The sequence below is a fragment of the Abrus precatorius genome, unplaced genomic scaffold, assembly GCF_003935025.1.
Source record: "Abrus precatorius isolate BTA unplaced genomic scaffold, Abrus_2018 Scaffold11, whole genome shotgun sequence".
NCBI classification, from domain to species: domain Eukaryota; kingdom Viridiplantae; phylum Streptophyta; class Magnoliopsida; order Fabales; family Fabaceae; genus Abrus; species Abrus precatorius.
In genome coordinates, this window is record NW_020874303.1 from 2034112 (window position 1) to 2061408 (window position 27297).

Below are 27297 nucleotides of genomic sequence, written 5' to 3' on the forward strand. Positions count from 1 at the left end.
AAAATATATTAGATGATTATTATAAAATTTAATAAAATTAAAAATTAAAAATATTACAATTATTAATAATAAATATTTTATTATATTAAATAAAAAATAAATTTTACAGGGAGATATATTTAAATTTAAAAATAAAGTATAAAAAACTCAAAATTTAAATTCATTAAATTAAAAAATAAATGCTTACTGTAAAAAATATTATTTGACATAATAAGAAAAAGAAAGTATTTTCATTTCAAACCCTTCGAAACATTTTCATTTAAAAATTTATACTTAAAAATATATACAGAGAGGTCAATTACCTTTTGAGTTTTTAATATTTATATATTTTTAACTTAATTATAATTTTATTATTTTTCATAGTTCATTTTTAATCTTAGAAATTTTATTTATTTAATTTAATCCTATTTATTGTAATAAAATATTTATTACTAAGGATAAATTTATTTAAAATTTAAATTAATTAATTAATATATTTTAAAATTTTATTTTAAAAAAATCAATTTAATAATAATCATACAATACACAAATAATTTATTAATTATAGTAATTTATTATGTAACGGGTTATATAATGGTCTAGTTTAAATAAAATTTTAGATAAAAACTTTTTTAAAAAATACAAAGGTAATGCTCACTTTACCTTTTGGAAAAATTAAATAAAATGTTTTATAAAAATATAGAACATAAGTTGATGTTAACTTATATGAGATTTTTTATTTATTCTATTTTTATTTTTTATAAATACTTATTAAAAATTTTATATAAATAAATTTAACATATTATATTGGTTTTTATCTTAAAAAAAATCTTATGAGCTACACATTTTTATTTTTTAAAATTAAAACTTCTATAATAGTTCCACGAGTAAATTACCATAGATAGTCAACCTACCAGTAATTTTAATATGAAAAACTAATTAAATATATTTAAAAAATTATAAGAAAAAAATTAGTATAAAAAATGAATAATTTTTTTTATAAATTATAAAAATTCATTTCCTCAATAAAAGAACTTCTTAGGAAATAAAAAACTAAAAGTTATTCCTAATTTATAAAAAAAATTTTTATTTTTATATCATTGTTTCTCTTATAAAGATTTTCTTGAAATTTACTAATTCTAAGAATATCATTATAAAAAATCTTATTTTTAAGAATAAAGATTATTTCATTTTATTTAAATTATATATACTAGCACAAATCTATCTTAATAATAATACAATTTATACTTAATCAAAATGTAAGTTAATATTAAATTTAAAAATAAATAGTGTAGAAAAAAATTATCAGACAAGACAAGAAAACAAATTAATTTTTGAAAGTGTTTTTATAAAAAAAAAACTTCAAAATATTGTCATTTAAAAATTTGTACTTAAAAATATACATAGAGAGAACAATTACCATTTAAGTCTTCAGTATTACATTTTTGACTTTGGAGGAACAACTGCTTAGCTGATCAATATATCTAGGGTTTTTGGAAAAAAAGAAAAAAACAACTCAAATTTTGAATGAGAATTTTAGATTGAACTTCAATTTGTCAAGAATCTCTATTCTTTATTTTGACCGATCAAAATTTCAAATTATGGCATCCTTATCTTCTTTCATTTTCATACTCTGTTCTAATTGTTTAATTTTTTATTCAATTACCTCTCATTTATAACTCAAGTTATATATGAATTTTTTAAGTGACTCTGTAGTCTAAATTGAAGTTCAACATATGTACTCTAATCTTGTTTTAAAATAATTCAATTCCAAAGTTTGTAGCGTGAATTATGATTAACACTCTTCAATAAATAATAGTTTTTATTAAAAAATTCTTTTGGGAGAAACATTTTTATTTTTTAAAATTAAAACTTCTATAATAGTTCTACGAGTAAATTACTATAAACAGTCAACCTATTTAGAAAACCACTAAAATATGTCTTTAATCATGAAGATCTCAACATGGCCATTAAAGGTTTTTAAAAATACCAATATCATCCAATAAAATCTTATTTTTAAGAATAAAAATGATTTCATTTCATTTCATTTAAATTATAAATACTTGCACCAATCTATCTTAATAATAATACAATTACAATAATAGTTAAATTAAAGTTAAACTCACATTGTTACACTAACATTAATTTGTTTCTTACATTCTTTATAAATTTTAATATTTATTATTTAAAACGTGTTTAATATATGGATAATACTAACTAATGAGATATTAAAACTAAGGTTTCTTTATTAGATAATGTAAAATGTACTTTTTTCGTATTTTTTTAATCATTTCAATACATTTTTTTAAAATTAATTTTATTATTTGACTTTAAAAACACGAATTAACAGAAACTTTTAATATATATCAATGGATACTTGGTTGAAATAAAAATGTTGATTCTTTTTAATTAATGTATCAATTTGTTTTTAAATTAATTCTTTCATGATCTTAAAATAAACGGATCATAGCATGTAACTCAAAAAATTGAATGGCATGTCGTCAATTATGATTGACAAGTAGCTGTTGAAATTTCAACTTAACAGCCATGCATGGTTTCATTTTCATTGTTAACCACTTGGAGAACACACAGTGAGAAAAAGTTCTTCAACCATGCACTGTTAGAGGAAAATGAATGTTGACATTTGAAGTAACATTTTCCATTCCCTATTCTTTGTTGTTGATATCATCACCATTCTTCTCCTCCTTTTTCTTAGTGTTCTCTTTCTCTTCTTCATCCTCATCGTTTTCATTATCATCATCATTGTCATCATTATCTACAACATCAGATTCACTGTTTTCACTGCTATCTCCATTCTCAGGAGAAGTTTCTTTTATAGAGTGTAGTTCATCTTCATCCACTTCTACTTTCTTCCTTGCTAAAAATTCAATAGCTGTAACTACATCACTGATCAAAGGTCGGGTTTCAGCTTCTTCTTGGAGACACATTGCTGCTACTGCTAGAGCTTGGTATAGACTTTTTATAGGATACTTTTCTTCTAGCAATGGATCAGCCATTTGTGTAAATTTTCTTCTGTCTTTGAGGAGTGGTTGTGCCTGGAAAGAACAAGAATCCTGGTTATTTCACTACACTTTTTCTTTTTAAAAAATAATTTTCTTCACATCCCTTGTTGGTGTATACATTTTGGTAGGGAAAAGATAAACAAAAAGGAAAAATAGATTATGTGATAGATATAATAAATGATATGACATAATAAGTCTAGAAATAATCGTTTCTTTTTCTGGCTTAAGGTAGGTGTAGAAATTAAGAATAAGTATGTGTTTGATTCATCCTATTTTAGATAAATAATCGTTTATTCTTGAGAAGCACTTGAAAAATAAGCCATAATTTCTACTAAAACAATTACTATCAAACATGCTACAAGTTGATTTTTTGTTTATCTACCCCATTGACAAAAAATCTATTTTGTTGTTCTCTTTCTTTTGTCTGTGTCAAATAATTTGAAATTTTAAAAAAAGGTGAGAATGAAGTGTACCTAAATGTGATGTGAAACAAACATTTTTCACAGAAGAATCATTTTTCACTCGAGAAATGCAATGATTTTTGGTAGACAGAGGAAGTTTCAAGACATACCCAAATGACTAAATTTTGCTCTTCTGATACTCTTGAATTGTCAATCACTCTTCTTCCTGTGATCATCTCCAAAAAGACTACTCCAAAACTGTACACATCTGATCTTGTAGTCAATTGACCTGTTGATGCATACTCAGGAGCACAATAGCCATATGTTCCCATCACCCTGGTGGATACATGTGTTTTATCTCCAGTTGGACCAAGCTTTGCAAGTCCAAAATCAGAGAGCTTTGGATTAAAGTTTTCATCTAGTAGTATGTTTGATGCTTTGAAATCTCGGTATATCACAGGTGGGTCTGCTACTTCATGCAAATATTCAAGTCCTTTTGCTGCACCTACAGCAATTTTCATTCTGGTGTGCCAGTCCAAAGGCTTTCTTTCTGGAGTTAATTCTGAAAATCATTTTGTTCGTTCAGATAACATTTAGATTATAATTATTAAATAATGACATAAGATGTATAAATATTTGAAAAATAGGAAACAGAGAAAAAATAGTGTGATAGTTTTCTAATTACTTCTGGAAATAGGAAATGAAAACTGAAAATGTTTTCTTCAAGCCAAACAGGTTGTAAACTACCATGATGATGACCCGTTGTGCTCATATTATATTGCTCCTTAATCTTAGTTTAATTATGGTCAAAATTTATATGTAATTTTTAAAGTATTGTTAGTGCAGTTTACCAATTAAAATTGAAGTTTTATTTTGAGCAATAATTCACATTTAATGTCAACGCATATTATCAAATTAAATTTCTAATTTTGATTGATAAGCAGTACCGACAGCACTTGAAAAACTGCACTTAAGTTTTGTTCTTTAATCATTCCATTTGTTAAATTGGATACTTAAATTGGATGTCATTCTAACTTTGCATAAGTACATTTATGATTTACTTACCAAGTAAGTGATCTTCTAAAGAACCATTGACCATGTATTCATACACCAAAATCCTCTGATCCCCTTCAGCACAATACCCTACCAAGTTGACAAGGTTAGGGTGGTGCAAAAGACTCAAAATCAAAACCTCTACAAGAAATTCCCTGTTCCCTTGAAATCCATTCCTGTCAAGTTGCTTCACAGCAACAACCTGCATGTGACACAACACTTGGAAGTTAGAAGGTTACTTACAACCTGAATAAACTTCTTCCTTAAACATAATATTCAAAAGAGAAGTTGAAGTAATACTTGATTTGTGTCTTTAAGGTGTCCTTTGTATACCCTCCCAAAGCCTCCTTCACCAATCATATTGGCAGGGTGAAAGTTTTGAGTTGCAGCACATAATTCACGGTAAGAAAAATTCTTTGAGGTAATATTTCCTTTACCAAGCTTTGTTATCTCTTCTGCTATGAACTTTTTCTTCCCACTATCTACAAGATAAAATTTGTTCAAACTTTCAGCACTAGTATTTATATTTGACAAAGTTTAGTACTTAAGATTTGCAATTTTTTCCTTCTCTCCTCATACTAGTTGCTATAAGAATAAAGTTTATGAAATCTATGCACCAGAAAAAATAAGAGTTGATGACATTGAAATCGTGATTGTACTAACATTACATATATTTTCAAGTTAGACCTCAATATTTAGAGAATTAGAATAGTACCAGCAAATGATTATAATTAAAACAACATTAGCTCGAGATGATACATTAAATTACAGAATTTTGGCTTGTAAATCATACAATTCAATGATGAGGAACCTACAATTCAGAACCCCACATCCAAATAGGAGTTGGAGAAAAAAATTGTGTAACCATGAGGAAAATTATCATTGAAGTTGGGAAATGTACCTGTTTTTAAAGAGATGTTGCCAAATGAAGCTAGAGCTTTTGCTTCATGACATTCCTTAACGCTTTTCTTCAATGACTTTTTGTTGATCCTCTCTTGGGACGTACAACATGAAAAGCAACTCATTTTCCACTCCTACAATTTCATCTGATCAAACCCCAAATTTACAAAATTTCAAAGCTTCCTTTATTGGATTTCCAAATCCTTCTTTGATAAGTATGCAAATGTTACCCTATAATCCAATGTTCTATCAACCTTATGCACAACTCCACGAGTGCCTTAAAATATTGTTTCGATGTTCTTAATCTAAACCTTGTCTTGTCTTGAAAAATACCAAGATATTCTAGATTCTGAGAATCTTTGAAATCTCTTACATGGGTTCTTGTGCTTCCTTTTCTTCAAGGTATATGAAGTTGGGATGGATGTGAAGACTTGGTCAAATAAGCCAAACCAGAAATAGCCAAAGTGAGTTATTCATGTTTAACTATGGCTCTTGTTGCCTAAAATCTATCTGTTACACTTACAACAATTAGGATTTAACACATGTCTTGGGCCACGTGATTCCACCTAATAGAGGATGTCTCATTATGAATCCAACTCAGAAAGAATAATGCTAACTCCCTCGAATGGTTGAACATATCTACATATGTTTTGTCCTTTCCATCTACCTCAGTTACATGTATAAAGACTTTGGAATGAAAGAACAATCCCATTTTTTTAGGTAAATTTTAAAGGTACCGTACATAAAAAATTTCTAACCAATAATATTTAAGTATATATATTTAAATAATAAATTTATTTAATAATAAATTATTATATTTACTATATTTGAAAGTTAAAAAGTAGTTATAATATAATCAAAATTAAATAAACTAAAATTTAAAAATAAAATAATAATATTATGTTAATATATTTTTTATATTTTTAATTATATTATTATTAATATTTAATTATTTAATTATTATGTTAATATATTATGTTATAATAAATTAAAATTGCTTAAATATAAATTATATTTTATTTAAAACTAATTTTTTTTAAAAAAATGATAAAAATAAAATAAAAAATTTAATATAAAATATATATATAATAATAGAACTATGTAGCAAATAATATAAATAATATAATTTTAAATAAATTATATATAATAATATTTTTTTAATTTACTATATATTTTTTTTATTGGTGTAAATTTTTTGGATACGATATCCATAAAAAAATTTTAAAATATCATAACACACACCTTTTTTTTAATATATCTATATAGTGCCTTGAATAGCATGTAAAAATTTAATTATAAATCAGGATGCACTATTAAATAAATATTATTATGTGAATAGCATGTTCCATTTAAGGAATAATCAGAGTTGATATGTTTGTGTTTATTTAGTTTAGGAGGTCTAATTATATTTTTAATCTCTATGACTATATTTAGTTTTAGTTCTCAATATTTTTTTTTTGTTAATTTTGATTCTTATAAAATTTAAATTTTTTAAAAAAGATATATTTTTATTTTTATAATATATCAATGATTATTATAAAGTGACAAATGACATGACATAATTAAATACATGTGCTATTAGTAACAACTACGTTAATTTTTTTAAAAAATTATGAGGATTAAGTTAATAAAATCTTTTATAAGACTAAAATCAAATGTAGCTATATTTACTGCAACACTAAAACTTTCATCACATGAAATATTGAAATTTTTTTAAAATGGAAGAACTAAGACTTTATTTGGAAGTTTGAAAAAAAAAAAGAAAATTAATAGTTTAAAGGACTTAAAGATGAGAGGAAAAAGAGAAGTAAATCCTTTCATTGTTTAGATGTTTAATATTGAGAGATAAGGATAATGAAGAGTTTAACATGTAATTAACATTATTATCTTTTTATATTTTTTATTCATATATATTTTATTTTTTTATTTTTTTAAAATATAAAAATTAAATAATTTTCTTTCTCTAAAAATTAATATTTTAAAATTTTTATTTCTATTTTTTATAATTTTGGAAAAATCTCACCTTAAAAACTAACACTTTTTGATTTTTGTTATTTTTTTTACTATTCTAACTCTAAACCATACTAAATATTTAATCTAATAAATAAAAATATAAATGATAAACTCACATGAGCCAGTAAAATTTTTTAAAATGCAAAAGCTAAAAAACAAAGCAACGTTAAGAAGGTTTTGGGGAGCTAGAGAAACCGCTTAACTCTTCCTTTCAAGTTTAATTAACTTTCAAATAAAGGTTAGTGATAATTGACGCTTCCCTCCCTCTTCCATCCCTACCTCAACATGAAATCCAAATAAAAATTAGTTTATTATACCATCTAAATACTTTAGCTTAATTTTAATGCATTACCTAGCACAATATCATTTTAAATAAACATAATTATGAAACACAAATGCTTATGTAATTATTTAATATATGATGCAAAACTATTAATTATATATATATAAACAATTTTAAAAAATTTTCTTCTCATAAAATAACTTTCTAAATTAATTCTAGGGCTCTTTTACATAGATAGTGTGAAAAACATTACACATTTAGTGCAAGTTTTAAATTATTTATGTTATAGTCTCTGATTTTATATTTTAAATAAATTAATAAGTCATACATTAGATATATTCAAGTTGCATTGTTATGATAGCTAAAATCAATTACTTGATACTTTTAAACTCGATCATTGTCTGCAACTGTTTCAGGAAGGAATGCATATAGAATTTAATTAGAGAAATGAAAGAAACATAAAGAAGAAAGATTTTCGTTGTTTAACCAAATGAAAGAACTCAGAATAAGTAATTAAGAAGAGGAGATGATCAAGGAGAGATGAGAGAAAATTGAAACTGAATCAGGAAGTGAGCTTTAAGCATAAATTATATTCTAAATGCACTCATCTAAACCAACAAGCATGGCACCAAATTATTGCATATAAGAGAATACATGATAAATGAAGCTCCTAAAGTAATAGAAATTATAGGACATATGCATTGCACTTTTGAATGTATTTTTTTAAAAATGCTAAGTTTAGAAGCAAATAAATGAAAACAATCTGCCCTACTTAAATGTAAAATATAAGAAAATATAAAAACAATAGCAGATAATAATGAAATATAGAAGCACTACTTCAAGTAGAACAAATCCAATAAAAAACCTCTTATAAATTTTGCTTAGAGAGAAACCCATGAGGACCAGAATAACATTATACATATTAAGAGCATCCATTGTATCTTTTTCGATTCTCACCTCCTTCAATTACCTTCCAGCCATACTCTCAAGGCACAGAAGGACGCAGTTAAACTTTAAAACGATGAAATCTGTAATTTGGTACGATGACAGATAGTCACAACAAGTTTGTACATAGATAATCCCTGTTCCTCACCTGAGGCTTGAAACAATAGCATAAAAATTTTGAATTGGAAATAGATTTGTGTTTGAAATTACTGTCAATGTAAATATTCGAATTTAGTAGTTTATTACAGTAAATAAAAACTCTTGAAATCTTCAGCTTTTTCTTTCTTCAGCCAGTATCATCATGTAAGTCAGCACAAATCAAATTAACTTCTGACTAACAAGATGAAACACAAGTTTCAAACTACATTCTTACTTTGATAAAGAGAAATATCAATGAACTGATACAAATTCGGATATCTTTGATATAACCTACAGCTAATTTCCAAGTACAAATAAAGTTGCACCCCCCCCCAAAACAAAAAAAACGGAGCATCAGATTTAGGAAGTTGGTTCCTAGTGACAAAAAAGGTTGGTTTGTATTTAGAAATCAAGGAGTACTATGGCTTTGCCCTTGCTCCAATATTTTGAACTTTAGGGCCAAATTTTGCTGCTTTAAGCTTAGCAATCACTTCTTCAAGCTTCCAAATCCGGTTTTCAAGATTAGATGCTAATGCTGTACAAGGACTAGCATCTTCCCCTTCCATGCTATTGGCACCATTTCTATCCCATAATGAATTCTTAATATTGACTTCATTTCCATCATCCTTGAAACTTTTTGCTCCTTCAACACATGATGATGGAAAAACACCAGATTGAGGACTAGATAAAGCCTTGTCATTTTCAACTTGATCATCAATGCATCTAACTTTACTAGAAGAACTGGACAATTCAATAATTGATGACAACTTATCCTCTTTATCAGAATCCTGTGTTTGATCTCTCTTATACTTGGAAGCAAAACCAGGTGGTGGGCCATAGCACCCTTCACCCTCTACCTGCCTAGATAAAAAATTTGGTAACAATTCTGAGCTGCTTACAAGACAATAATCATATATGTCTCTTTTGGCTCTTGCCTTGCTGGGATTTGATTGCTTCCACCAATGATAGTACCTAGAAGTAACATTTGGCTGGTGAGAGGCACATAATGCAATATAAAAATTTGAATCTATCACTGGTTGGCCATAACTTATCCAAGGATTCTCATTGCAATGTAATACCATACCAGGAATGTCTTGATCCATCCCAAATTGCATAGCAACACGATTTGGGCAATACTGTTCTATACACTCCATACCTGCCAACTCTGAGACCCTCAAGCAGCGCGCGAAGGATTGTAATTCATCATCTAAATCAAGATTATTGCATACCCACTTGTCTTTTTCATTGTAAATCTTAAGGGTTGGAGAATTCTTGTACGGACGCCAAAGAAAGCCATTTCTTGTTTCGAAAGAGTCAAAAATCAATTTCAAGTTTTTATTTTTTGACATTTTCACTTTGTGCCATTTGGCCACTATGGATTGGCCTTGCTCAATTACACGAGGATGAATCTTCAGTGCTGGAAATCTCTCTAAAGCCCAAACTTGAACCAACTGAAAAGGAGCCCATAGAGTAATCCCTAACTCCCCTGTTGTGGCATTTCTTATTTTGTTGTTCAACAAACTCAAATCCCTATAAATGCTTGCTAGAACAGCTGGTGCAAGAGCTATTTGAGTCCCTCTAGCTAGATGAATTGCAATAGGGAAAACACTTTTCAACATGGAATTATATGATTTAGCAGGGAAAACAAACCTTGACAACCACAAAGACAAGAACCCTTCATGCTCAACTTGGCTTTCATTCTTCATGAAATGCTTCATCCATGGAGTATGATCTGCCCTTTTGGCCGTAGACTTGAAAAACATTTTTCTCACTGCAATCAGTTCTTTTTCTATTTCCTTTTCTTCATCACTCACAAGAGTGCTACAAATAGGAGCTCCCATAACAGAATAGCCCCAACAAACCTTCATATCCTCCAACGTTATAGTTGCTTCACCCCAAGGAAACATGAAAGTGCTAGTCTTTGAACACCATCTTTTTGCAAGCTCAAGAATCAACCCATCATTCCTATGGATTTGATAAGTAGAAGCTTTGATTGCTTGGTCTATTCCAGCTTTTATCCACAAATATTCATACTTTTGTTGCATTTGTCGGACCCATGTTTTCCATTCTTCATGAGGATATAGCCATCCATTGTATCTTACATCCAGTGGTAGCTTTGCATTTTTGGAAGTCAAAATGGTTGGTCCACAAGAGAACATGGAACGAGGAAGAAGAAAGAGGTTACGTGCTGAATCTTCCATGCATGGTTTGATGAAATAAGCAGTTTTGTGAGTTGGATTTTGACCTGATAGTGGTGAAACCATGAGTTCTTCTTTAACTTCAATGATGTCTTGTGATGGTTCCATTGTAGGTGTTGCTGGTGAATGGAAGAAGGTGAAGAGGGTTGGATGTAGAGTGAGTGCATGAAACGACATACATAGCTCACTTCATATATATTTTACCTTCGAGACTCAAAATATAAATATGTTATTTTTTATTTAGGAAACATTAAGTATTATTATAATTAATTTAAATTTACAAATACAAATATTTAATATATAAATAATTTTTAAAAAAATTACAATAGATATTTGAATGACAATAAATTTATTTTAGGTTATGTTTGATAAAATTACTTACAAATTTAGAGTTGATAAGTTAATTAAAAATATTTAATTTCTTTGTTAATAAAAATAATAATGAGTTATTTGTTAATATCAATATTTAAAATTAATACTAATAATTTCTTTGTTATACAAAGATTATATTAACAAAGATTATTTTAACACTTAATAATGTTTATTTGTTTGTAAATGATAATTTTTTGGCTTAGTACCAAAACGAAAATAGTACCAAATAAATAGTAATTTTTTTTGGGTAAAATTATAATTTTATTTTCTCTATAATTAATAATTAAGTAATTTTTTAATTATATATTATAATTTTTTATTCACTTTAGTCCTTTAAATTTTACATCTTTCTTTTATTTTTTTTATTCAATTAATTCCTTTTATGTTATTTGTTAGGATAAAATAATTTTGTAATTACTTTGTTCTATCTTTTAATTTAACCAAAATTTTGAAAATATATTCTATGCATTGTATTGTTAATTTATCATCCAAAATTGTTATATTATTACTAAAAACTGGTTTAACTGTCCAAAATTCATTTCTAACCAAATACCCATTTTTCCTTTTTTTTTAAATTGTAAATACTTAACAATCATTGTGAAACTATTGTCGTTATCAAATCTCATACATTTATAATTTTTATTATTAACCATCTCCATTATGTACTTATATCTTTATCAAACACTAAAATATTTTTTGAATTAGTAAAAAATAAAAGATGAATCAAAATTAGGAGAAAAACTTTAACACCAAAAAGTGATTTTAAGAACAAAATTGAATTAAAAAAATAAGGACTAAATTAAAACTTTACGAAAAAAAGTATAATTTAATTTATTTTTTTCATATAAAATATATAATAAACATTTAATACAATATTTTTATCATCATTATATTATTTATATTTATTTAAATAAGTTAACTTGTTAAGTTTAAATGACTTTTTGAATGATCTAACATTTGATATTTTTGGCTAAATAAATTTTCTAAAAAAATGACTTAATTTATTATTTGTCAAATAGGTCTGGTTTGACCTTCGCCAGATGCGAGTTAGGTCGCAAGTTACTGACAGTGATTTGATTTATTTTCATTCCTTACCATATTCTAAAGAAACTTATAGAATTATCCTCGTAAATACGAATCAATTTAAGTAGCTTTTAAAAATAAAAGATTTTGCATTAACAAATACAAAATAGTGGGGCTTTGAAGTAACCTATTTCATTCCTTCTTAGAGGGTATTTTACACAAATAAAATAAAAAGAAATTAATATTACATATATGCACCGAAATAAAATATTTTACACAAATATTTTGATTTGAATTTAATAAAAGTCGATTAAAACTAATTTCAGACTCGAGTACAGAAGTTGATTATAATTATTTTTGAAAGTTCAATGAAGAAGTCGATTATAACAATCGACTTCTATGTTACACGAGAGTCGATTATAATCGATTTCTGTGTTACCCCTTTGTGAGTTTGAATCAAGATTCATATATACTGGCTTATATAATTTTTTTAAATTTCTTACTTAAATTAAAGAAAAATAATAATTTTAATTAAAATTGTTAATATTTTTGTATAATAATTATATAAATTATTAAATGATATTAATATAAAAATAATATTCTAAAAGACATAAATTTTAAATTTCAAAATACATAAAATTAAAATTCTAAAGTACATAAAATTAGAATTTCAAAATACATAGTCTATAAAATATGTAGATTACTATCGACATATATGACTATGGGCCATGTTTGTTGCGTTTGGGCCCAGCAAGGTGACTCGCTGTAGCACAACGACGATATACAATTTGTCGTAGGTCTGTGATGTGCATGTTCCTTCTCTTGTTGACTTTGGTCATGCATGTATTGGTCATCCGCTTCCTACGGTTGGACATTCGTTTGATGCTCCTCCTACTCCGCTGAACTATTAAAGGAGGGAGTTTAGATATGTATTGATGATGGTCGATATAGATTATCTGGTGGTGGCATAGATATGCTTGTACTGGTCGAATTTAGCCAAGTCATAACCTCAGCATCTAACATAAAAGGTGGATTGAAAGATATGTCGTGCAATATCACTCTACGCTAGACCTATGACAAAATGTTGCATAGGAGTGAGAGTAAACTTAGAATCTGACATGAACTGATGACTAGAGCCTGCCATAAAATATTGGCTAAGGGTCATACATAGTTGGCTAGGGCCCAGTATGAACTGGTGCTGAGAAGGACCAGCCATGTACTGCTGTTGGCTAGGACCTAATATGAAGTGATGACTGGGGTATGTGGGTGTCGGGTGGTATACTTAGTGTGATGTATGCTGTACAGTTATATTTACATCAGGTTATACATCATGTGCCAGAATGTCAGCTTATATATAAGCCTCATCACGGTACTGATATCTACTAGCACGTGTATCTGCACGCAAATGACGTAACATGGAGTCACCTTGCAGTCCAGATGCAACATACGTTACCCATAGTCACATATGCTAATAGTGATTTACATATTTTATGGACTATCTACTTTGAAATTTTAATTTTATGTATTTTAGAATTTTAATTTTATGTACTTTGAAATTTTAATTTTATATCTTTTAGAATATTATTTTTATATTGATATCATTTAATAATTTATAAAATTATTATACAAAAATATTAAAAATTTTAATTAAAATTATTATTTTTCTTTAATTTGGGTAAGATATTTAAATTTTTTTTATAAGCCAATATATATAGATCAAAGGGATAACATAGAAGTCGATTATAATCGACTCTTTTGTAACACAAAAGTCAATTATAATCGACTCTCATGTAACATATAATCGACTTCGTCATTGAGCTTTCACAAAAATAATTATAATCGACTTTTGTATTTGTGTCTGAAATTAGTTTTAATCGACTTTTATGAAATTTAAAGCAGGACATTTGTGTAAAATATTTTATTTTGGTGCATATATGTAATATTAATTTCTTTTTATTTTATTTGTGTAAAAAAACTTCTTAGTATTTAGTTTTTTTTTATATTTTTTTTAGTTATATGTTAATATTTAATTTTAATATTTATTATTTATTTTATGATTTTATTTGAAAATTTAATTCATTGCTAAAAATTGGACTAAATTTAGAGATATGATGAGATTAATGACATATAATTCTCTCACAATAATGAAAAATTTAGGAAACTAAAAAACTCACCTTTACTTGTGAAGGGAGTCTTTTGTCACTTTAAAATGTCTATGCCGCTCCACTTTAAATAATTTATATATAAAATACTCTTTTTTATTGGGTAATTAAATTAATAATAATATTTAAATAAAAAAGATCTAGTGCATGTTAAACGTTTATTAACATTTTTGTTTCTCCCTTAAATGTCTTTTTAGATCTGTCCAAATAGATGACAGTTGGTCACAGATAAATTGGATTTTCTTATATTATTGAGTACTTATTACCTAATATGTTCATTTGATTGATCTTTCTCTTTATCAAAATTCAATGTATGTTCAAATATGTATATCATCTAGTTGTTTAGAAGTAAATTAGATATGTGATGAATTATGTGGTTCCAGTGGTACAAAATGAAGGTCTAAAGATTGCATCTACCAATTTCATTTTCTGCAGTAAACTCTAATAACAGGATTGGAATCAATATCTGTGCTCACAATGAAAATTTTTCTGGGATTTGCAATAAACCTACTCCAGCTAATGAAGTTTCGAGTTATTGGTGCATATCTCAAACATAGATTTTCTTTGTAGCAAGCTATTTAATATGAATTTAAATTCTATTTTTTTTTAGTAAGATGATATGATTTTTACCTGTTCATAATCTTGGGACTAAGACTTAGTCGCATATAAACTTTCAGTTTATTATTTGGCCAACCCAACAGTGAAAATCCATAATTTTGAGCTCAAAATTTTTATGTGCACGTATAAACTTGTAAAAATAGCTATCATTTGTTAGAATAGTGTGTGAATGGTAGTCAACTAAATAGTGTATGAGCATCAGTATCACCATATGTGTTTACTCTGTAAAAGACATGCTTAAATTTTTAATAGCATCATATCTACACTGTAGATAATTCATCAAGAGTTTTACTCAACATAAAGTGAAATTTAAGTTCTTTTTTTATACTTAAAGCAAAGTCATGAAGTTTATCTCTAACTCAAGGATCTTTACCATTGGGGAATTCTAGGCTCACTGCAACCCACTCATTGTTACTAATTGGTAGCAATGTAATTCCCTCAGGGAATGGAATATTTGGAAAACATGTATAGACCTTGAACCTGTTACTCAACAGATAACTACTTGTTTTCGGAGTCTTAGAAACACCACTTTGTGAAAGAAGTGATGATTTTGGTGAAGAATTAAATACTAATTCACACCTATTGTTCATCATGTCTTCCTCAGGTCGTTGTAGATTAGATGGATTGTGCACTTCATTGCTGACTTTCACGTTAGCAGGTAACACCTCATTTAAGTTTACGTCCAAAAGTTCATCTACTAGAACAGAAAGCCATAAATATAGCCTATGGTTAGTGTCTTAAGTACAACTTTAAAAAGTTACATAATGATTCAAAGAAATGTTTGATAAGTGAGATAAGGTGTGAATGAAGTTGAAAGAAATAAACCGTTAACTTTGAGATTCTTCTTGCTTTTAGTGATGCTTGATTTATAAATTGATTGTATTGCATCATTTTCAATGTGAAAGGAAGAAAAAGCAGCATACATATTAACTCCACCTGTGCAGGACATATATTATCAAAACATATTAATATTCATGTATATTCTGCTACATGATGCAACACATAGTTAAGGAGCAATAGATTTCCTTAAATTATTTTCTCATCCTAAGGCACCAAAGCAAAATCCACCTTGTTTTAACTAAATCAGCTTAGGATCACTAGCAGATGTCATAATTTATGTACATAGAAGGAATTTGAAGAAATTTGAAAGAATGAGTGGAAAGTCTTCAAAATATGATTTAATTATTTTAAAACTCATATTTGTTCTTCACAAAAAAGTAGAATTTGGTCTAGGATGTTCATCCAACATCTTCATGCATGTATGCTCAGTTGCTTACCTGCTCGTACATCATTTAAAACTCATCAATGCAATAATATCAAAAGTTTTATGAACAAACAGATTTTTAACAAAATATCATGCTAAACATGAAAATTTCAAGTTGTTCAAGATACACAAGAATAGAGATCAAATTTATACAATATATCAAAATTCCTGAAAATGGTTCTTATGCATGACAAGAAAATCGGAGATGGATGCCATTGTAGAGGGACAAATCAACATACACTCTTTTAAGGCAATGTAAGCAATCTTTGCAGCATCCTGTTCAGCCTGTTTTTTAGATCTACCTCCTTTTCCGTGAAATTCCATGCCCTCAACTTCCACAGTAGAGAAGAAAGTTGGCATATGAGGAGAACCAGATTGTATAGTCTTATATGTTGGTTTGCAAAGGCTTTCTCTCTGAGTTAATTTGAACAGTAAAGTCTTGAATGGACCAGAGTCACCCTAAACAAGGAGGATACAAATCCAATTTCACTCATTACAATTTTTTTTTTAATGTCGACATTACCCACAAATTTGTGAACAAAATGGATCTAAAATTACTAATAAATCAGGTTATCAATTATCATCTATTAAAAATCTAAATCTCATCTATAACTCAACTTTGCTTCATACAGAATAATAAGTAAACACTGAAATAATATGTAGTATAAAGATTCAAAAACTATTCTTAACTGAAAAATCTTATATATAAATATTCTATAAAAGATAAGAAAAGAAACTTATTGTTGCATTCTACATATTTCCTGGAAAACATCAAATAATTAGCATATAAACATTTAGTTTGAGAACTAGGATGCTAACTTAACTAATGCTAGATGAAACTTCTATATAACCACTTTAGCAACCCTTTTTTGGCACTTGAACCCTCTGCAGTCATAAGAAATTTTCTTTAACCCTCTACACCTAGCTATCAATTTGATGATCATAAAGAATCCAAATAGGAACCAGGAAAAAAAAAATTATTAGGATACTTGCCTTCTTAAAGAGATCAAGTGACAATGACATCAAAGCAAGTTTTGCAGCAGCCTGCTCTGCCTCTTTCAAACTATTGAAAAATGAAGGACTTTCAAAAGATTGCCCATTAAACAGGACTGTGGCCTTAAAGTGAGTGGCATGAGGCGGGCCCTCAGCTTTACAAGTAAAAGCAGGTGGATCAAGATTGTTCTTTTGAGCATAGTTCTGCAGGCGATTTTTGCACAAACGATCCATATCTGAAGGAATGGGTTGATGAATGTGAAATACAACAGTGAATTACATGAAAGTAATTTGACAATGTTTCTAAAGATTCACTAGAACAATGTATTATACTATGTTCATATGTAGTTAGTTGCTTTGTATATGTAAAAATTGTTGTCACAGTTTATGGCTCTGAAAAAATGGGGAATGTGTTTGTATGGTAAACAAAGACGATAATAACCTTTGACATGCTAGAAATTGAACAATCATAAGCGAATTGCAGAAGAAATACTCACATGGACATAGAAGCATTGTACACTTTTGATGTTTACAGAGAGAAGAACATCCAGAGACAACTTTACCAATATATTGTTAGGACTTAGAAAGAATAGATTTAACTTGAACTTAAATAAGTACAAAGTACAATAGTGAAATGTGAGTAGAATTGCAATTTCCAAAATGAACTGGGATGCATATGAACACCTTGTAGCATTTTACATGCCTAGAGTGATTCTAGACAGCTACGAAGATTATATTCTACTGACAAGAGAAAGCAATCTGGTGTTTGGAGGGTTTGATGAATATTGTTGTACTTTAGAAATGGAACTAGAAAGAAATTAAAAGTGTTAATTTTCTTTACTGATATATGTAGAGAACTAAATTGAAATCATCTGAATTTTGTTGACAAGGTATAAGATATAGCAAAGCTTAGAAAACAAGTTCAAAAGTAAGGAGGGAGGAATTTCTTCACCATCTATAATGGATGAAGATCGTGCTGGAATTGGAATATCCTGAGGTTTCACCTGTCCAATTTGCTCTTTTGTATCCTGTTCAGTAGCTGGCATTAAAGAGTCTAAACAATCATAAAGCACAAATATTAATTGGAGCACAATTGTACAAATATAGTGCCACAACTTCTACCATATGATATGATCGTGATTTAACATTACTAGTTCCTACCATCATTCTGTTTTTTGCATTGTTCTGTCATTCAAGGCATAATAGTAAGAAGGGAAGCTATACATGAAAGCTTTTTAACAAAACTGATTGAAATATTGAGATTCTACAATATAGGACATGATGCTAAATTTCATACCAGAAAATGTCATTACCAATACTAATCCAAGGACAAAAAGTTATCAACAATTCAAGGAGTCAAACACAACTCATTTCACAAAACAATAATTTCCATGGATAAAAACACAACTCAAAAAGGGAAAGAACTGGGGTACCTGAAGAGAAGCTGAGAAAAGCATGCATGGCAGCTTGGTTATGTGCTTCTTTAGAGGAACTAAAGGCACCAGAAGTAAAGGTGACACCATTAACAAAAACAGAAGCCTTAAAGCTTGGCATGTGATCTGGTCCATCTTTCATAGCAGAGTACCTAGGCAAACCCCACCTTCTCTTGTGGCAAAACTCTTGCAACTTTGTCTTGTACATTTTCACCTTTACACCCACAACACTCACCAAATAATATATATGTGAGAAGAACTAATGTAAATGATTAGATTAATTTTAAGTAAAATCAATATCAAACGTCTAAGCATTGTTATTTGATCATATACATAATTATATGCTCGTTTAACTCTTCTTTCATGCACCTTATAATATATCTAAGCATTGTTATTTGATCATATAAATGATTAGATCAACTTTTTAAATAAAATTAATATATGATTATATGATAAGATTAATTGTTCTCATGTGTTTTTTAATATATGGTTATCTATACTGTGGCTGAGTCTGGATTCAATGAAGAAAAATACTTACCGTGTGAAGGATTCAGAACCACACAACACTTCCCGCATGAAGGAGAGCGGTTTAGGAAAATTGAATGTGTTGCAAAGTATTTGTTACTTTTAGTCACTTTTTTTTCCCTTTAAAATGATAACAAAGTAATTTTAGTTATAGGTTAAAAATTCAAAAATAAAATATTTTATTATAAAACTAAGAATATGCTATTTTTATAATTTTCAATATATCTTAAAGTGATATTTAGTTTTATTAATTTTAACTTTTAAAACTGAATTTAAATACCTATAAATAGTATATTTTATTAAAATACATAATATTTATTGTATTTTTTTATTCTTAAGATAAAAAATATTTTTTCTAATAAAAATTTATATTTTCAGTTACTTATTTTTAAGTTAAAAAAATTAAATCAATATAACTTTTAATAAAAGGTTACTATTATTTATTAATCCACGTGGCTAACGCACTGTTTATGAAGACTTCTTCGCTTTGTTGTTTGCGCTCTTGTTTGTGGCATTTGTGTAAATCATGTGGAATTTATGGTCCCCTTTTGACGTTGAATTCGAAGCCACTTTTGGTTTCAAATTTCTTTGATTTTTGTGCCGTCATAATGATAACAAACGCAATTTTTACGGTCCTCTTCTTAAAACATCTCACTTTGATTAACATTTGTTGAAAAATTACAAAAAAAAATTACGTATTTTTTTATTTTTAATTAATATTTTTAATAAATTTTAGTCAATACTAAAACATATATTCTAAAAATATACTAAAAAATGTATTATTAATATTTTCTCTCTCTAAATTTCACACTAAATAGAAGACATGTGAGTTCTGTATTAGAATTTTGAAAAAAAGAAGATATATTTTATTTTTCCTAAAATCAAAATAAAATAAATAATTTTTATAATTCAAAATTTTTAAAATTTAAAAAGTGCTAGAAAATGTATTACTAATATTTTTTCTTTTGACGTTGCATTTATTATATAATTTTTAATTAATATTTTAGGAATATTGATTAATAAGATTAGTGCAAAAAGTAAGTTTTTAGAAAAATTCTAGAGAGAATTAGAACATGTTTTTCCCTTTTAAAAAAATATTTTTATTTTTAAAAATAAAATATAATACAAATATAATTTTTGTACTTTTCACATATAACCTTAAGACCACTCATTGCATGTTTCTTCTTGGTCACCTTCGAACCTTCCAAAAAAAAAAAAAAAAAAAAAGAAAAAGAAAAAGAAGGACAACAAAATTTCAAAACTATGGAATATGTAATTTAGTATAGCTAAATAAGGAGTAGGCCTATCATGATTTAATGCATCTTTGAAATTGAATTAACAACTCGAATTTGAATTAACTTGACAAAATTGGGTTTATAGCAATATAATTTATCTTGTATACTTTTATCTCAAAATTAATTTTGATAAAATGAATGTAGTTTAGGTTGTATGTATGAAAACCACTTTTAACCATAAAATTATTTTAAAAAGGTAAGAATTTCATAATTTAATGTTAATCTTTTAAATTATAAATGAAATTGAAGCAAAACAAATGTGTGTGAACTAAGTATAGATACTTAACATGAATTCAAAGTCCTAATTCTATATTTGTTGAAATACGTTCTCAACTGAAAACCTAGCATTATACATTTATCATATTAACTTCATAATTTAGCATTAAAGCCACAAGGCCCTTTAAGGTGCACTAACAACATTTCTAGACCTGCAAAGATTTTATGTTCTGAAAGGAGTGTAGATTTTGAGCCTTGTTATGGCCATCACAATCAAAGCTCCTAATGTGATTAACTTAACAGAAAAAGAGAAGAGGAAAGCAGGAAACTGTTTGAGAAGGATAAGAAACATGCTTAATTTGACAATTGGATGCACAAAATCCATGCTTATTCACAACCAATGTCATTGATATTGGATGCGCAAATTTTCTGATCAGGTCATACATCATGTCTGGTTTTCTAATCAGTATCAGTAATGAATACAGTTAAGAGACATTTTAACATGGAAAGAGTACAATTACCCCACATTGTATATTTTAACAGTGTGCAACGAATAGATACCTTTTAGAATCTGTAAAATCTACCATGGCACTGCCATTGGTTATTTTAACAAGAACTCTCCCGTTACCAACAGACTTAACTTTCACCTTCCAGACTCAATACATAGATTCTTCAAACCTAGGTTGCATTCTTAAGAACAAGGTTCTTCTTGATCTGAACAAGAAGCCATTTTTTTTAGATGATCAATATACAAAGCCGCATATCAAAATCTAGTGAAGGGAAAATTTCAGATTTAAAGAACCCAGAAGTGAGAGAAGACAAAGGAAAACACCTATATAATCAGAAATGAAAACATGAGAAGCCACAGACATAAGAAGCCAATGTGAGAAGGAGGAGAAAATGGGAATGAGAAGAAAAATTACAATTGAGAAGCATTAAATTTGACCAACTCACTACAAAAGCAATGAGCTCTTTGCTTCCTCCAAGTATAGATTTTTGCAAAATCCTGCTTGAAAGAGGGGGATGAGTAGAACTAAACAAACTAAAAATCCGCCTAAATCTGGTTCAAAATTACAAACCCACATTTGAATTGAAGCAGAGTATTCAATCACGTGCTTAGTTGGTTTCACATGAATTCCTCTCAATAATAAAGGATGCAGAAAAAGTGTTACTAGCATTCCTCATACCTACACGAGCAAAGATCTTAATAGCTAGCTATGTTTCTACAAATTAACTGCCAATTGGTAAACATGTTTTTAAGTAATGCAGGGAAACCAAAACAATGTACCAGCACTATGATCCTGAAAGAGCATGTTTTTCTGTTAGTATATGAAATAAGTAACACATGTTTACAAGTGGTAAGGTTTTAGTTTGCTAAGCTAGTAGTTTTTTCAACTATGACCAAACCTTGCTCTCTTTAGTTTTGTAACCATTGTCTCGAGTCTGCTGATTCTCTCTTCAAGTTCCTTTAATTTTATTCCATATCCACTTTCACTTTGAGTCCCAAATAGCTTTGATTCTTTGCTCCCATTTGCATCTTCAAAATCTTCCTCCAAACCCTCTATTGTAGGTTCAATGACATCTTTTACAACTGCTTTTGTCAGTGGTAATATCCTTTCAACATCTCCATAATCTGCAGTAGAGGCTGAAGAACTTTGGTTGGACAAATTTTTACATTGATCAGTTTTCACTTTGACTAAACAGTGAGTCATGCCACCACATTTACTTTCATCCAAGACAGGCTTAAAATTCTCAACAGAAATGCAAGGAGTCAAAGTGTCATCTTTTGGAGAAAAACTTGTTGGAACATATGCATCAATATTTTCATTAGCAATCAAACCATCTTGAACAGAATTTCCAGAAGGAACAGTTTCCAAACCAGCAAGTACATCAGCATCATTTTCACCTTTCCTAGCATCCGAAACATCATCACAAGGTTTTCCAAAAAACACAGTTCTTCTAACAAGTTTAGGAGGAAAACCAGGTGGAACATCAGCATCATTACCACTTTTGTTTGCTTTTGATACACGAGGCCTGTGATTTGATGACCTTGCACTTCTCTTTCGACGCACAATATTCTTGGCGAAATCCTGATGAGCCAATACTGATTGCTTCCACCACTTTGCATAACGAGTAGTAACATCTGCCTCAAAAAGCCTTGATGGAAAATACAAATCCCTATCAGATATAGGCCTGCAGTAATTTGCCCAAGCAATGGCTCTACTCCCATTGAATCGAGGCACAGAACCTGGAACATCTTGATCCATTCCAAATTGCATAGCAACTCTGTGAGGAAGGTACTGCTTTGTAATGGACTCCATTCCAACAAGCTCAGAAACTCTCAAGCATGTAACAAAAGAGACTATCTCTTTATCCAAATCTGTCCCAAACGGTACACAAGTTTCGTGTTCTGGATAAAACATCCTGCACTTGCCAGCATATTTAACATAAGGGCGCCAAAGAAAATCCTCCATAGCAGAGTCTAGTTCAAATCTCACATTGTGAATTTTCAAGGCCTTAACTTCATGCCACCTAAACAATATAGGGTCTTCATGGTTGATCAACTTGGGCTGTGGTTGCAAATTTTTGAACCTCTCCCACACCCAAATTTGAACCAAGTAAAAGGGTGATTGAAGAGTCACCTCCAATTGCAATTTATCATCCACTACATGAGGTTTTGTCAAACCAACTATTGTTTTCTTCAACAAACTCAAATCCTTATAAATGCAAGCCAAAACTGCTGGTGCCAAAGCAATGGAATTCCCTCTAGCAAGGTGAATGGCAATAGGGAACACAAACTTATTTATCAAGCCATTGTGAGAAAAAACAAACATTGACAACCAAGTTGCAAGAAATGCTTCATGTTCAATTTCACTCCCACTATTGAAAAAAATATCCATCCATGCAGTTGTAGTAGCCTTACCTTTTCTGCTCCTCCAAGGTTCCCGTCTTGCAAGAACCAATTTTTTCTCCACCTCTCTCATTTCCTGGCTTTGAAGTGGGGTGAACACAGGTTCACCAACAATAGGGTAACCCCCCAACACCATCATATCCTCCAACGTGATTGTTGCCTCACCCCAAGGAAACAAAAAGCTATTCGTCTTAGAACACCACTTCTCTGCAACCCCAATAGCCAAGTTTTGATTTTTCACTATGTGGCACTTTGTGCTACACATAATGGCTTCAAAGATACCAACTTTTTTCCACACTGATTCATACTTGACTTGAAGGGTATCCACCCATTCAAACCATTTCGTCTTAGGGTGGCGCCACCCGTTGAAATGGATCACCAACGGCCACTCCTTCGGTTCAAACACAGGTGGCACAGTTACAGAAGATGACAGAGTCTCAGAAACTGATCCATCAATGGAATTTGAAATGGGTTTCAGAAAATGGGCAATTCTCAAAGTTGGTTCACTATCACCAACAGGTGAAAGCATGCAATCTTCCCTCACCTCCATGATGCTCTCCATTGATTCATTCATATTGCAAATTTGACACAAAAACTGAAGTGCTTGGTTGTTCAACTAGAAAATATATGGATAACAATGTGCATGTGTGATAAAATCGTGTTGATAGCTTAATGAACCCAATTTTCCAAAATTGGTTACTTTGTTAGAACTTCACATTGTCACTGTGTTAACATCACTCCAAAATGGGTAACGCGGCAAGAAAACGGACGCGTTATGCTATTTTGCACTCTGCAACTCAACAAACAGCACTCTCACAGCAATAATTATATTATTTATATTATTTATACAATAATATAATAACACCGTGACGTTTTTTGACTTATCTTTTTCCCATAAAAATTCATATTTTTTATTTGGTCTTTACTTTTTATTTTTTTAAATAAGTCTCTTAAAAACATGTTATTTTCGCTTAATTAAGTTTTGTCTCTTAAAAATTTATATTGTTTTCTTATTTGGTCCATATTTTAATTTTTTTAAACAAGTCCTTAAAAAATATTTTTATTAAAAATGTTTTCTTTCATTCATTTTTAATTTGACCCTTTTAAATATTTTGTGTTTTTTTCTCACTTTATGGGACTAAATGAAAAATTCATGACATTTACGAGGTTTAAATACAAAAAAACTAGTAATATTTTAGGGAATTAAATAAAAAATTTAATGATATTTAGAGGTATTATTTGAAAGATTAAACACATAAGGAGACTGTCTAATAAAGAAAAAAAATGTTATGAATGACTTATTAAAAAAATTAAAAATAAAAAATCAAATAAAGAGTTTAAATTTTTGAGAGATTAAAAATAGTTAAACTTATTCATTTTTTTCCCTATCTCTTTCTTTGTCACATAATCATATCATATACATCTTTTTTTTTTTTTTTTATCTTTCATTTTATTGTAAATTTATATACAAAGAAATTATATAAATAAAATCTAAAAAGAATTATTACACAGTGGATTTGTGTTAAGGTGAGAGAAAACGGAAAGTAACCTTTGTTTCATGAAAATATTTCAACAAAAAACTAACGTCTCTGATGAATGACTAGAATTGAAACAAATCGTTCTCTGTGCTTTTATTTGTTGCCATCCTAATGTTTTTTTTCCTCTAAAAAAAATCCATACTATTAAGAGAAATTTTGTACATATAATAGTATAAAGGCAACAAGGAAAATCCTCAAATGTAAATAAATATACATATTTGTTTATGTAAAGTATAAAAGGTAAGAATTTTATTAAAAATTATAAAACGTAAGAAAAAATAATTTAGGAAATTACAGTTTGAAATTTACAATAATAAAAATTGAAACTAAAGAGGTGTCATTTTTTAAGGATAGAGTTTGATCTATTTTTATTTCCTATCTTTTCTAATAGAATAAAAAAGATTAGAGTTTTGTCTTTTTGTCTGCGATTAAAATAGAAAATTTATTTTTGGTTTTTTATTAACAAAAAAAGAAGTTTCACCAAGTAGATCTTTTGTAAAGTTAATGGTTTAATTTAAGACTCCAAAAAATTATAATTTTTTATTTATTTATTTTTAATTTTGAAATGAGTCCATATTATTTTTTTCATCAAATGTTTTTCTTGTAGTATTTATTTTTATTTATTCCTTTTTAATATTTAATTTTTTTATTTAGTTCGTCTAAATATCACATATTTCTCATTTCAACCCTGTATATGACGAGCTTTTCATTTGATCCTATAATGATGAACTACATGAAAAACTTGTGATATTTAAAGAGATAAATAGGGAAAAAAGTGAAAAAAAAACTATTTTATCAGACATTTATTTAAAAGTATTTAAAAATAAAAAATAATTGAGAAAAATATAAAATTTGTAGGATAAACAAATTTAATTAAGTCAAAATTAATTAAAAGAGTTTTTTTTTTCAACTTTTATAATGGGAAAAGAAATACAAAAGAAAACTATTTTAGTAAAGAAAAAACCTCTCCAAACATATGAATGATGATGAAAAAAATTCTCCTCCCCAACATAGCAGAAAAGCATTATATCAACAGTGGATTAGAGTGTAAACATTAGATGTGCAATTCAGCTTATCAGCAGTGGCCAATCTTTAAGGATGATAAAATAGATCAATCCATCCCATTGTATTAGTGGATTGTTGGGTTAGCAAATTAAAGATTAAAAATAATTAAAATCATATAAATTAAACGAAGAATGTATATATATAATATTTTAATTTACATAAATAACTAATTTTATTGATATTAAGATTTAACTTTAATAGTGATTAAATTTATACATATAAAAAATATAAAGAATATTTTTTATTAAATTTTAAAAAATAGTTAAGCTGACAAATTAACCTATTTTACTTTTGCCTAATCCGTTTTAAAATGCAGGTTAAGGAGATGTGAGTCAAAGCAAATATTTGAATTTAAAATTTCAATTCGTCACCCCAATTTGGACGAGTTAGGCAGATCAATCCAATTGAACCTATGTTGTTAAGGACATATATAACACTTTAAACGTTATCCTTTTTGAAGAAATAATGAGGTCTTAAATTTTCCTACCACACACTGCCTCAATTTTATAGAAACACTTTTACAAGAACAAAATAGGAAATAAAATTAATGAAATTTTTCTCATGACTAAAAATTAACTTATATTACACAAAAAAAAAATAAAAAATCAACTTATGTACCTTGTTTTTTTAGAGAAGTTGAATAAAAGAACATCTTTAAAAAGTAGATAAGATTAATTTAATTTAAATTTATTAAAGAAATTTGATTTATTTTAATTTCTTATTTTTTTTTCATATAAATACTTACTTAGAAAAGGTAAATCCTTATTGTTTTTGTTTCATACAGTGCAGTGGTTCCGAAAGCTTGATTGAAATTAATTAATAAAAAAAATAACAATATATCAGAAACTGACTTTTAAGAGTTCATAAACTGCTTGAATTCTTAGATAGGTTCTCTTATATATATATATATATATATATATATATATATATATTAAAGAAGAACTTTTAT

At 28.2% G+C, this 27297-nt stretch overlaps 4 protein-coding genes across 4 annotated transcripts; all 4 read right to left on the bottom strand.

Moving 5' to 3' along the window:
* Window positions 1-2645: 2645 nt before the first annotated feature.
* Window positions 2646-5752, bottom strand: LOC113854247 (probable serine/threonine-protein kinase PBL23). Its single transcript, XM_027485150.1, has 6 exons — window positions 5358-5752; window positions 4757-4938; window positions 4469-4658; window positions 3574-3965; window positions 2760-3035; window positions 2646-2717 (listed from the first exon to the last, which is right to left on the bottom strand). Exons 1-6 carry the CDS (start codon window positions 5479-5481, stop codon window positions 2646-2648), a joined length of 1236 nt encoding a protein of 411 aa, XP_027340951.1. The 5' UTR covers window positions 5482-5752.
* A 3402-nt stretch (window positions 5753-9154) lies between these two features.
* LOC113854248 lies at window positions 9155-11041 on the bottom strand. Its single transcript, XM_027485151.1, has 2 exons — window positions 9784-11041; window positions 9155-9588 (listed from the first exon to the last, which is right to left on the bottom strand). The coding sequence occupies exons 1-2, from the start codon at window positions 11039-11041 to the stop codon at window positions 9155-9157; spliced, it is 1692 nt and encodes a 563-aa protein (XP_027340952.1).
* Window positions 11042-16455: 5414 nt separating this feature from the next.
* LOC113856599 (double-stranded RNA-binding protein 1-like) lies at window positions 16456-19043 on the bottom strand. Its single transcript, XM_027488488.1, has 4 exons — window positions 18799-19043; window positions 18318-18404; window positions 17366-17601; window positions 16456-16831 (listed from the first exon to the last, which is right to left on the bottom strand). The coding sequence occupies exons 1-4, from the start codon at window positions 19004-19006 to the stop codon at window positions 16532-16534; spliced, it is 831 nt and encodes a 276-aa protein (XP_027344289.1). The 5' UTR covers window positions 19007-19043; the 3' UTR covers window positions 16456-16531.
* A 3182-nt stretch (window positions 19044-22225) lies between these two features.
* On the bottom strand, window positions 22226-24307 carry LOC113854249. Its single transcript, XM_027485152.1, has one exon. It carries the CDS (start codon window positions 24305-24307, stop codon window positions 22226-22228), a length of 2082 nt encoding a protein of 693 aa, XP_027340953.1.
* Window positions 24308-27297: the final 2990 nt, after the last annotated feature.

Excerpts from the sequence above, each read along its gene's own strand:
- LOC113856599 (XM_027488488.1), bottom strand. The coding sequence starts at position 19,006 with ATGTACAAGACAAAGTTGCAAGAGTTTTGCCACAAGAGAAGGTGGGGT. Across the intron at positions 18,405-18,798 it reads TTTTCTCAGCTTCTCTTCAG|CTACTGAACAGGATACAAAA; the intron begins GTACCCCAGTTC and ends CTTTAATGCCAG. Across the intron at positions 17,602-18,317 it reads ATCTTCATCCATTATAGATG|ATATGGATCGTTTGTGCAAA; the intron begins GTGAAGAAATTC and ends CCATTCCTTCAG.
- LOC113854249 (XM_027485152.1), bottom strand. The coding sequence starts at position 24,307 with ATGGAGAGCATCATGGAGGTGAGGGAAGATTGCATGCTTTCACCTGTT.
- LOC113854248 (XM_027485151.1), bottom strand. The coding sequence starts at position 11,041 with ATGGAACCATCACAAGACATCATTGAAGTTAAAGAAGAACTCATGGTT. Across the intron at positions 9,589-9,783 it reads CAATGAGAATCCTTGGATAA|AGGGTGAAGGGTGCTATGGC; the intron begins GTTATGGCCAAC and ends CTAGGCAGGTAG.
- LOC113854247 (XM_027485150.1), bottom strand. The coding sequence starts at position 5,481 with ATGAGTTGCTTTTCATGTTGTACGTCCCAAGAGAGGATCAACAAAAAG. Across the intron at positions 3,966-4,468 it reads TTTAGAAGATCACTTACTTG|AATTAACTCCAGAAAGAAAG; the intron begins GTAAGTAAATCA and ends AATGATTTTCAG. Across the intron at positions 3,036-3,573 it reads AGCAAAATTTAGTCATTTGG|GCACAACCACTCCTCAAAGA; the intron begins GTATGTCTTGAA and ends TGTTCTTTCCAG.